At 50.6% G+C, this 11,216-nt stretch overlaps 1 protein-coding gene across 1 annotated transcript; it reads left to right on the forward strand.

The window, feature by feature from the left end:
- The first annotated feature begins 967 nt into the window (after positions 1–967).
- LOC123098143 (ubiquitin-60S ribosomal protein L40-1) lies at positions 968–3,030 on the forward strand. The gene is made up of 3 exons (XM_044520043.1): positions 968–1,193; positions 1,281–1,470; positions 2,761–3,030. The coding sequence occupies exons 1-3, from the start codon at positions 1,091–1,093 to the stop codon at positions 2,855–2,857; spliced, it is 390 nt and encodes a 129-aa protein (XP_044375978.1). The 5' UTR covers positions 968–1,090; the 3' UTR covers positions 2,858–3,030.
- Positions 3,031–11,216: the final 8,186 nt, after the last annotated feature.

An 11,216-nucleotide genomic window follows, 5' to 3' on the forward strand; every position in this document is an offset into this window, starting at 1 on the left:
TTGCAATCGCTCTACAACACAGATACCGTTGTGACCGCAGCATGGACGACGTTGCAACTCGTAGTCGTTTAGGCCCGCCGACAAGCACTAGCACTCCGCAACATGGACAATGTTATGTCCGCATCACAACCACCTTGTAACATCGAGCCACATCACTGGATATAAGGTTGTTGCAGTAGCCGTCGACCTTGCAATCATGGAGAGACTTGGGGAGATACCTCTAGACCCTCTAGACCTTGACCTAGACCAAGCGACCACACGGGGATGGGAGATAGTTCATGTGCAACAACTAATAGAAAAAGAGACACGATGAGAGACACTTATGTAGCTACTAGAAAGAGAGGGCTCAGAGCTCATCGGCACCTATGCCCATGGTGGAAATGGTAGAAAGAAAAATGAGCATGAGAAGTGAGGGGATAAGGATGGCGGTGATAGGATAGGAGAGAACGAGAGAGAAGATAAGGTTTCACGAAGCTTCCATTCCGTCTGCTCCGACTTCACATGGTCCCTTTGTTGAAACGATCCAACTGCTAGCTACACAGTTGACGAAAGTGTGGATGAGTCTGTAGATTCGTGACATTTTCCTTTTATTTTTCAGTTTATTTTTTTGAGAGATTTCTTTTTGAGTTTAACTTTTTGGCGGGTTTTATGAGTTTAACTGGAAACACAGTTTTTTTTTAGAAAAACCAGATACATAGATTTTTTTTTGAGGGGTACCAGATACATAGATACCCAGCCTCAGCGCTACAAGGACCAGCCCGACCTAAAATCGCCTGCGGCCCACGCTTCTGTAGATTTCTTTCCACGAGACTGTCCATTTAAAAAAAATGAGACTGTCCATTTCTTCACTCCTTTTTTCTTTGAGGGAGTCCATTTCTTCACTCGACACAGGACGCAGAGCACCCACTCACTGGGCCTTGGCTAGAACAATGAATTCACAAGTCCAGCCGCGCTCTCCGGCTCCAAAGCCCCGTTCAGCAGCCCAGCCCACTCCCCACACACCCCTCTTCCTCAGACCAAACCCTAGCTTCCCAGACCCCTATAAAATGCCTCACCCGCCGCCGCCGCCGCCTCAACACCCTTCGCCAAAATGCAGATCTTCGTCAAGACCCTCACGGGGAAGACCATCACCCTCGAGGTTGAGAGCAGCGATACCATCGACAATGTCAAGGCCAAGATCCAGGACAAGGAGGGTGAGTATCTTCTTCTCAGATGTTCTTCTTTCCTTTTTCTTTCATTTCTGCCGGCCGCCGTGGCTAATCTCTGTTTTGTTCCGGCAGGGATCCCGCCGGACCAGCAGCGGCTGATCTTCGCCGGCAAGCAGTTGGAGGACGGCCGCACCCTTGCCGACTACAACATCCAGAAGGAGTCGACCCTCCATCTCGTCCTCAGGCTCCGCGGAGGCATCATCGAGCCATCCCTGCAGGCTCTTGCCCGCAAGTACAACCAGGAGAAGATGATCTGCCGCAAGTAAGTGCAGTCGTCTGACATGCCAGCTCGTTTCTTTACGTTTGACCACATATCATTTCAGAATTAATTTTTCTCTCTGTTAGATGTAAAATATCTCTTGTGAATGATTTACATATAGTGAGATTTGATATCACTAGAATATGTTTTTAGATGCCTTGCACAGCAGTTGTTTTCAAGAGTAAGAATAGAAATATGTCCGATTTTTCGGTTGAGCCCACGTTTTCATCGTATAAACTCCTCTTAGCTATTGCTACTTTTGGAAATGAGTTAGTCATCTTAGCATGATGCGTCAGGGTACATAGTTTTAGTTTAGTTTTATCATGCCGCGCTGACTTTTAAACTGGTAAAATAAACCCACAATGTACTATTTAGCTACCTTGATGTAGCACCCATTTCAATCTTCTCATCAAGAAAATCCATACCCACATTATTCTTTTTGCTGTTTTATTTGTGAACTTGTACTTTGTATCATGTCCTTTTGTTATATTTATGGACCTGGGTATTGTAATGAGATAACCTAGAGCATTCTTCAATAAAGAGTTCAAGTGGGCGTTTCTTGTGGGCTCTTGCATTTTCTGCTGCTCAGAGTTTGGCATTCATGGCAATGAATTATTGGCTCGATGATCTTTTACTGTATAGTCTTTCTCTCTCGCGGTTCCTTGTGAAGTCTATTCCTTTGGGTGAAGAACTAAGCGGGATTTAGTTTCTGCAACTTTGTTCTTCATCTAAAGGTTGAGATAGAAGGATGCGCTGAGATTGGGGATCCTCAACTGGGAGGCAGGAGGAGTCTCTTCTGAAGGATCTTCCCATGTGGAAAAAACTGGCCTTCACTGAGAGCCTCAATGGAATCCTTGTTTCATGATGAATTCTGATTGATAATGTTTGGGTTTTAGGTCGATTTGTCTGCCCTTTCCGACCTTCTCAATTTTGCTGGTTATTTTACTTCCTTGATCGCCTTCTACAGATAAATTAAGCCACCTGTAAATTAACATTGTGAACAGTCTAGTCTAATACACTAACACTTTGATCTTATCTTCCCATGTGGAAAAAACTGGCCTTCACTGAGCCTCAATGGAATCCTTGTTTCATGCTGAATTCTGATCGGTAATGTTTCGGTTTTAGGTCGTTTTGTCTGCCCTTTCCGACCTTTTCAATTCTGCTGGTTATTTTACTTCCTTGATCGCCTTCTACAGATAAATTAAGCCACCTGTAAATTAACATTGTGAACAGTCTAGTCTAATACAGTAACACTTTGATCTTACAAGTTCTAATGTTCTCACCTATCTGCAGATGCTACGCGCGCCTGCACCCAAGGGCTGTCAACTGCCGCAAGAAGAAGTGTGGCCACAGCAACCAGCTGAGGCCCAAGAAGAAGATCAAGAACTAGAGTGCTACTAGTCAGTTTCATGGACCGGTTGAATCCATTGCTGTGTTAGCGTTTATGCTATTGTCGTCTCGTTGTCGTTGAACCTTATTTTACTTTGCTTTCAGCCTCCAATCGTTGTGGTGATGATAATTGACAGTATTGGTATATGGTAGCAAACCTATAATTTTGCCGTATCTCCTCTGTTTGTTCTGCGTTCTGTTTAATTCTTGACTGGTTGGCAATCTCTCTGCGAACGCTTGTGGTTTCCTCTCTCTGCATCCGGGCTACTGGACAGGAGTTGGCTGTGTTCAGATTGTCCACTCTTCGGCTGATATCATGCCAGATGGCTGATGATCAAATGCTTTTGCACACGAGTTGAGCAACTGTAGTCTTCAAGTAAGTTAAGCTCTTTGAGTTTTGGTTCCATGGATGCCAAACTCCGCCGTGCCAGCTTGAATCTTGAACAATGAAATTTATATTTAACCAGGGGAGTTGCAATCATGTTGTATACTCTCTCCGTTCCTAAATATAAGTTCTTTTAGAGATTTCTATATGGACTACATTCTTCTAGAATCGCCCCCCTTCTTCCCGAATCGGCGATTCTGGAGAAGCTGGGGAGGGGGTGACGTCCGCCCATATTTAGGAACGGAGGGAGTTCAATCTTCGAGAATCGCTGGAACAAATTTGATCCAGAGGCACCTCCTAACGTCTGCATTGGCAAATACAATTGCCGCATTGTGCTGTCCAATTTGGTTGGCATGTCCCTCTACCGAAACATAGAACGTGTTTGTAACGGGTGCATAGAGTTCGCCACGTTATCACACTGCATCTGCGTGCAACGGCCTTGACCTCCTACGCCGTTGCCGACCGCCTCCTCGGCAGGCGGTTGGCTTGAAACTCGAAAGCTTGCGGGTCTGCCTCCCGTCCGGTCCGGTTCCTTTCCTCTGATAATTCCATTCCATGCACCGTTTGTGGTGGTGTCCTCGTCATAATGTGATACAGTCATCGCAGTTTCGGTCGTCCACTCCCCGGCCGATCGGATCAGACCGGACATTCAGGCTGCGCGTTGCCAGGGTGCTTGGATAGGCATTCGAGGGAGGTGTGACAGTTTGATTTTTGGCTTTTTTTTTCTCTGAGGTTTTTGCTTGGGTTTTCTTTTTTCATGGCTTTGTGGTCTGGAAACTGAAGAAGCTGCCCTCTTCTTTGTTTTCAGAATGGCTTGTCGTTCTCAAACCCTTCCCTAGACCCTGTCATTTTCATCCTAGCCCAAATCCCAATATTCTTTTTATTGGGAATATTCCTTTTCTATTAAAGGAATAACTCAAATTGCCCTAGGTTGTGAAGCAACCTTTATTTCCATCACTCCTAAAATTCCCAAATAATTCTCATAAATTGTTTGGGTCATATCTTTTTTAAATATGACAAAATATTTCATTTGTCATGTTTATCATCATGCTCAAATAATTCATTTCATATTCTATCCTTAATGGCACATTGTGAAGCAAGTGCTAGTTTCCTCTTCCCAATTGACCTCAAACTCCTTGGACGCCTTTTCCTGTCCATATCATTGCCACATGCCACAATGCAACCTCATTTGCCTAGTAATTATTTAATTATGATTTTTCAAAGTTTCTATCCAGAAAGAAGCTTTGTGAAGGAGGTGCAAGCTAGGCATATCCAAATGAGTTGCCATTTTGCATGATCCCTCATATCATCATATAATAGCCCTCCACCAAAGTAGAGCTCATGTCATGCCTCCATGTGAGCTCGTCTTCAATTCTTTGATTCTATCCAAAATTTCAGTTTGCAAAGCAAGTATATTTTATCTTGCTCCATTATGGCTGCCAATTTTTCTGGGCTTTCTATTGTCCCTATAACCTACCTCCACCCATTTTGGGCATGGTCCATTGAGCCAATATTTCTCTAGAATTTTTTTCAAGTTTCTGGACAGAAATAATGTTTGTAAAGCAAGTACCATTTTGGATGGTCCATTTGGTATGAGCTTTTTACAGCATCCTTATATGTCCATGTCATGAGGATTTGCCAAGTTGCTTCACATTCCATAACTCCATGTGAGTGCATCATCCAAATCAAGTTTCTGGATCAAAAATGCAGTTGCAAAGCAACCCTATTATTTATTGGTCCATTTCTTCTCTAAACCTCCAGGATTGTAGTTCTTCCTTAGTTAAACCTCCAAGACAACTCCATTTCTCCCAATCAAGTTTCTGTGGATCACCAATGCACGGCCAAGTTTACTGCAGTAAACTTCAGAGGTTAATTACCATTCAACCAGAGCTCTTTTCATCGTTCTACCACCTCAGTTGTAACCTCCCCTGGAAGGACTTACCACTAGACAACAAGTTCCAGCCCCTCTCCCCCGCTACATGCCAGTGCACGCGGTGACCGCGACAATGGCGTGCCTGTGCACGCGCTCTGTGTGCAGTGGCCGCGTCCAGTGACTGTTTGTGCTGGACCCCCTCCTCCTCTCGTCGCCTTCGCGCGCGTGAGCGTGTCCAGCAGCTGGCCCGCGTCGTCGCCGTTCCCCTGGACCCCTCTCCCCCTCCGTCTGTTTCCTCACCGACGCCCACCGACGCTCGCCGCCGAGCGCCCACGGGCGCACTGTGGCCGACCGAGCTTTAATGGTGCTCGGCTTCTTCCTCTGCTTCTCCTTTGGCCTCCTCCTCCCCGTGAGCTCTCCTCTGTGCCTCCCGAGCCCATGCGCGCGCACATGCGTCTGCGGCGACGACAGCTCGGCACCTCGCCCCGCGTCTATAAATGGCCTTCCCCGTGCTCTTCGAGCACAACACCAGCCTCACCCCACTCCAGCAAGCCTCTCTGACCTCTTCCCCGAGCTCGAGAAGCTCTCCTGCCCTCCCTCTGTCGCCATGGCCGCCGCCTTGGCCTCCTAAATTGGAGCAAACCCGAGCCCCTCCCTCGCTCCTACCACCACCAGTAGACCGCCCCCACTCCGGCGACCATCCCCAGGTCCTTTCGCCCTCGCCGGAGCCACTATGGCCTCGAGTCCCATCTCCACCCGAAGCCCCCTCCGCCGGAGTGCTTGCTGCTCTCAACACCGCCCTCCTCGAGGTCCGTTCTGTCCTGGAACGGGTCGGCCTCGTCGCCCTGAGCACGTGGGTAGGTAGAGCGCCGCCTACGGTGGCCGGAAGTGCTAGCGCTCGTCGCCGGAGCTGCGCCCCTGCTTTGCTCTGTCGGGCACGCGCGAGGAGGAAGAAGGAGCCAGGCCAGGCGGGCCCCCTCCTTTCCCCGACCCCACCTGGCAGCCACTCAGGCCCGGCCCCGCCCTGCATGTGTTGACCCGGGCGGCCAGCGTGGATAAGCGACGGGCCCCACCCCGTGGGACCCGCACGTTAGCGACCCCAGCCCCGGACCCGCACGCGTTTAAGTGGAAGCGTACTTCAGAAAGTACGTTTTCGCGTGAAGTAAGCGTATTCCGCCTCTGCTTTATTTAAAAATGCGCTTTCTCCATTCTGAAGACGTATTTCCTAAAATACATTTTTTGTTTTTCAGGTCAGGGGCCTGTTTGTAGAGTTATTTTTACAGATTGGTCCCTGAACTTCGTCGGGCTATAACTTTTTGCTCGCAACTCCAAATGAGGTGATTCCAAAGCCCACGTCTTCGTTTCGTCGAGCCCGTTCTGTTGGTTTCATTTTCAATATGGTTTGACACTGTGAAAATGACCTTTTTTCCCTTGCACGTAAACAGCCCCTCCGAGAGAGAACTGTTTCCGACAAGTCTTTCCGCGGCTTCACCGCACTTCTCCCCGATGCCTTCTTCACCCCAGGCAAGCCACAATACCCACTTGCATGATAGTCATGCAGTAGCCATGGTTTTCAACTCGAATATTTATTAAATGATTGCTTGTTTAAAATATGGTTATCGTTGTTTCGGTAATGCTTCTGGGTTAGTGCGTACTTGCTTGCTATGTTGTTATGCACCTGGTTACCATGCCCTGCTAGTTGCTGGTATTAATTTCATATTGCCATGCTTGATGGTAGTACGTGTTGGGTTGGTCATGTTCTTCGGTGCATGACTAACATCGGTTACCGAGTACTGTTAATATGCATTGTTCCTTTACTACTAGTTGGTTAAGTGTTTACTCGGTAATGTTACTGATTAGTTCTTGCATATGGTTGATGATAATGGTCATGTTATGCTATGAGTAGTGTTGTACTTGCAATATTCATGCTCATGCCATGTTCAGCTGGATATGATTCATTGTTGATATGGTGGATAGTTATGTTGTATCCTCATGCTTATGTTGATATCATGCTCATGCATTGTCCTTGCATCATGTTATTTTATCATGGCTGAGCATATTGCATTCAAGTTTAACCGGATTAAATTGAACTTGAACAACTGTTGGCTGAGTCATGGTGCCACCATATCGAAACTGACCAGTGCAACCACGCTTACCTTTATGGGAAGGTCCTAACTGGGTCTATTATCGTGCCTCTCGCCGGTGCCTCCAACTAGGGAAGGTTATGGGCGGCCTACCCTGATCAGGTAGGCGGACATAAGCCTTGTGTGCCTGTTGTTGTTGTTGTTATGGATCCGGTCCCCGTGAGGGACGTTTTGGCCACGACGGTGGTCGTTGTGTCTTTGGTAGACACGGGGCCACCCAGGACTAGCCTAGTTGGGAGTGGGTCGGAGTGGCCGGGAGAGTGTCATGGCAGTAGATCGGTTTTGACGGAACGCCGTTGGTCCACCCGAATGGGAATGCGAGGCCATGGGTTCCGTAGTGTGGGCACAGTGTACTAACCTCTGCAGAGTGTATATTAAATTTATCGATAGCCGCGCCCGCGGATAAGGGCCCAGTTCGTGTCGGTCACACCGTGAGTCAACAGTATTAATAATAACTTGATTAATAACCACCCCGGTTTGATGAGGAGATAAGTTGGTTGTGATCGCCGGAATGATCACCGTTTGCGACCAAGTGTTGGTCATGGTTGTGATCACCGGAATGATCACCGTGGTATCGAGGATATCGAGTTGTTGGATATTCGTGATGTTGTGCGAGAATCGTGGGTAAAGATCAAGCTCCTTGTGGTCATTTGATGATTACTACGGTATTGCTTATACCAAGCTTGATTTGATCCTGAGATGATCGTGTAATGTCCGAGGTTGGTAAGTGATACATGTGATGTTTACGAGGTAACCCGAACGACATAAGTGGTGCATATAGTGTCATCATGTTGCATGCTAGTATCGTCAGATTTATATGCTCATGCCATGCTCATATTGTTCTAGTTGTATCATGTTCATATTGTTGATGCCATGTTATCCTGATGACCTCATGATAATTCCTGCTTAACCTGTAATTGCCATGCTGTTGTTTGTCTTGAATGCTTCTGGTTATTGTGAGCTTGCAAGTACATTCAATGTACTGACCTGGCGTGTCATGCCAGTTTGCAGGTCGTGCCTGGATTGCTTGCTTGTTTGGTGTTGTTCCTGTGTTCGCGAGCTAGGATAAGCGTTCAGCCAGAGTCCCTGCGGAGTGGAGTTCATCATCGCTGTTCGTTGTTCCGCTGCCAGTAGTTGTTCCGCTGCCTCAACTTGTTATGCTGCTTGCATAGAGCAACTGAGGATGGCGTAGTGTCGCCGTGCCGATGTTATTCATTGTAATATCGGGGACCTTATATTCATATTCGTGTATTAATAGAAAGCTGGTTTGTTCTATGCTAAGCAGTGCCGTATTCCAGAAGACTTCACCTCGATCTCTGGGCTGGAATACGGGGCGTTCTGGTTTTCTCTGAGCCGGGGTGCCACAGGAGGCGCCTGCCAGCACCCGGCACCCACCGCGCAGTCCAAACCTGGTTAGATTCCCCGTTTCCACCTCCTGTTTTGAGTGCAGATTGCTATCTGTTGTATCACGTAGTTTTTGCAAAAATTCAGCAAGAGCGAGTAAGTTCAGTGATCCAGCAAGAGCGAACAACTGATATGCTCGCTGCAATGCGCTGAGGAGCAGCGACGCGCTGCCCAAGGTCCTGTCCATCGACGTGCTGGCCTGGCCATCTCCACGGGCGAGCTGAACAGCATCACTGGCAACTTCAGCAGAAGGCCCTGGTCGGAGAAGGCTCCTACAGCCATTTTGTTTGTTCCCGTGTCTTAGAGCATAAACCGGACTTTGGCAAATCCGGTATCTTAAACGCCCACGGACGCGCCCGCGGGCACTGACCTGACACCCCTTAAATTTCCACAGTTGCAGCCGGACATCTCATACTAAATTTTTAAATCCATATAAAGATATGCAAACTAAAATAAACCTACGTACTACGTCGATCACCTGACTACTCGTCGTCGGAGATGCATGGGCGACAGCTACAGCTCCGACAGCTTTGGCGCCTCCGCTCCGGCCTCCTCCGCCTCTATTTTCGCGTCAAATTCAGCGAAGAGCGCGTCAGACTCCTCCTGCTCCCGCCAGAGGAACGACCGGTTGGCCTCCACATAGGCCTCATCCTGGATGGACTCCAGGATGGCCTGCTTCTCCGCCATCTCCTTTGACTGGGCGAAGGCGAACTCCGCCTCCGCCTGCTCCATGTTGGAGCCCGGCAGCTGCTGCACCGTCTCCTGCTGCTCCGCCATCTCCTTTGACTGGGCGAAGGCGAACTCCACCTCCGTCTGCTCCATGTTGGAGCCCGGCAGCTACTGCACCGGCTCCTGCTACTCCGCCTCCTTCACCTTCATCGGAGCCATCTCCTTCTCCTCTTCTCCCGGCTCCTCCTCCTCCTCCGGCTCCGGCGAGTCCATAGGCAACTCGGCATCGATGCGGGCGGCACGCGCGGCTTGCCTTGCCCGGATCTCCTGCTGGATCTCGTAGCGCCGCTCGGGCGTCAGCATCGCGTAGTAGGTGATCTTGCTTCGGACCATGGCGGAGTGCCGGAGCGTTGGAGGGGCGTCGGACCGTGGGCAGCGCGTCGGAGCGGGAGAGGGAGGAGGTGGATGGGCTCAGACTGGCGGCACGGAGGGGGAAGGTGGATGGGTTAGGGTTGCGGGACGCCGGCCGGCTTAAATAGCCGGATTTGGTCTTGGGCGGCGAGCCGAAGCGGCGTTCACACCGCGGCGTCCTCCAATAGTGATGGTCAGATGGCGGCCTCTACTTGTCCGCAGACAGATGAGGAGTGGCGCGATGTGGAGGGCGCCGAAGCCGTGCTTAAATAGGCGAGTCCATGCGAACGGGCGAGAAGCCGGCTTCAAAGCGGCGTCGGAGCAGGCTTCTCGGTTGTTCTGTCGGCAAGCGGCCCCGCCCACTCGTCCGGTTGTTTCGCCTTGGCCGACATCAATGTCGCATGTAGTCACGCCCATTCTGGAGCTGCCTGGTCAGAATGAACGTGCGGCGACCACTTCGCGCGGAGAGAATGTTTTGGACGGAGAGGGTTTTGGGGTGAGACTTGGCGGTCACACGCATACATGGCGACGGTCCAGACGCCTGCAAAGCTGCCCTGATTTGACTCCGGTTTGCGGAATCCGACCGATGGGCACCATGTTGGATGGCTTGTGTTCACACTTGTTTTTGACAAACCACCTGCCGAACGAGACATTCCTGCCATGACAGGCGACTCGGGTGAGCGCACTCGAGGAAGTACCCGAAACGTGAAGAAGAGGCAAAAGACACATAGGAAACACTTGGGTGCAAGACGCACACGGGGTAGAGTGACCAAGTCTAGCCTTCCCAAGGTGTTACAAGATTCCATGTCTCAATCGACATGCTCGGTCGCTCCCGCAGGGGCGACAAGGGCGGCGTAACCCTAGCCCGCCGCTGGCCCTCTCCCCCACCTCTCCTCTCCCTCGTCGCCACCGGAGGTGGCCGCCGGTGAAGGTGGCGGCGAGGATCTGGCCGCCTCGTTCTTCCTCGGGGGGCTTTGGATCCGTGGCGGCGGCCTCGGCTGGTGGATCGATGACGGGTCTGCGCTGACCGGTGCTCGTTGGTGCTGGCCGTTCTTCCTCGGCCGCGGGGGCGGCGAGGCGGCGGCTGTGGTGCGGACGTCTCGGCGGCGCCCGATCCAGATCTGAAGGGCTCCGTCTACTTCAACCAGGGCTGCCTCCGATGGTCCTGCTTTGGGCAGCCTTTGTCGCCGGAGTTGTACCTGTTTGGCGGCTGGAGGTGGGAGGTGGCTCTGGAGAAATCCGAGGCCAGCAGTGCTGGCCACGACGGCGGCGACGCCCGAGGGCGCCGTACCCTTCTTGTAGGCGCCGTCCAGGTTGCCTCCTTCCCCTCCTCCTTCCACCCAGCTCGTATGCCGGGCGAAAGCCCAAATCCTTGCCGGATCGAGCGACAGCGGCGCTCCGGGCGTCGTCACCCTCTTGGGGGTGTCGTTCGTGGTGAGCTTGGGGTGGATGTGATGCTTTGGTTGCTTGGCGG

Source organism: Triticum aestivum, chromosome 4D (genome assembly GCF_018294505.1).
Source record: "Triticum aestivum cultivar Chinese Spring chromosome 4D, IWGSC CS RefSeq v2.1, whole genome shotgun sequence".
Lineage (NCBI taxonomy): Eukaryota > Viridiplantae > Streptophyta > Magnoliopsida > Poales > Poaceae > Triticum > Triticum aestivum.

Bases quoted from the DNA above. Each gene is read 5' to 3' on its own strand.
- LOC123098143 (XM_044520043.1), top strand. From the start codon at position 1,091: ATGCAGATCTTCGTCAAGACCCTCACGGGGAAGACCATCACCCTCGAG. The intron at 1,194-1,280 runs GTGAGTATCTTC...TTGTTCCGGCAG, and splicing joins CAAGATCCAGGACAAGGAGG to GGATCCCGCCGGACCAGCAG. The intron at 1,471-2,760 runs GTAAGTGCAGTC...ACCTATCTGCAG, and splicing joins GAGAAGATGATCTGCCGCAA to ATGCTACGCGCGCCTGCACC.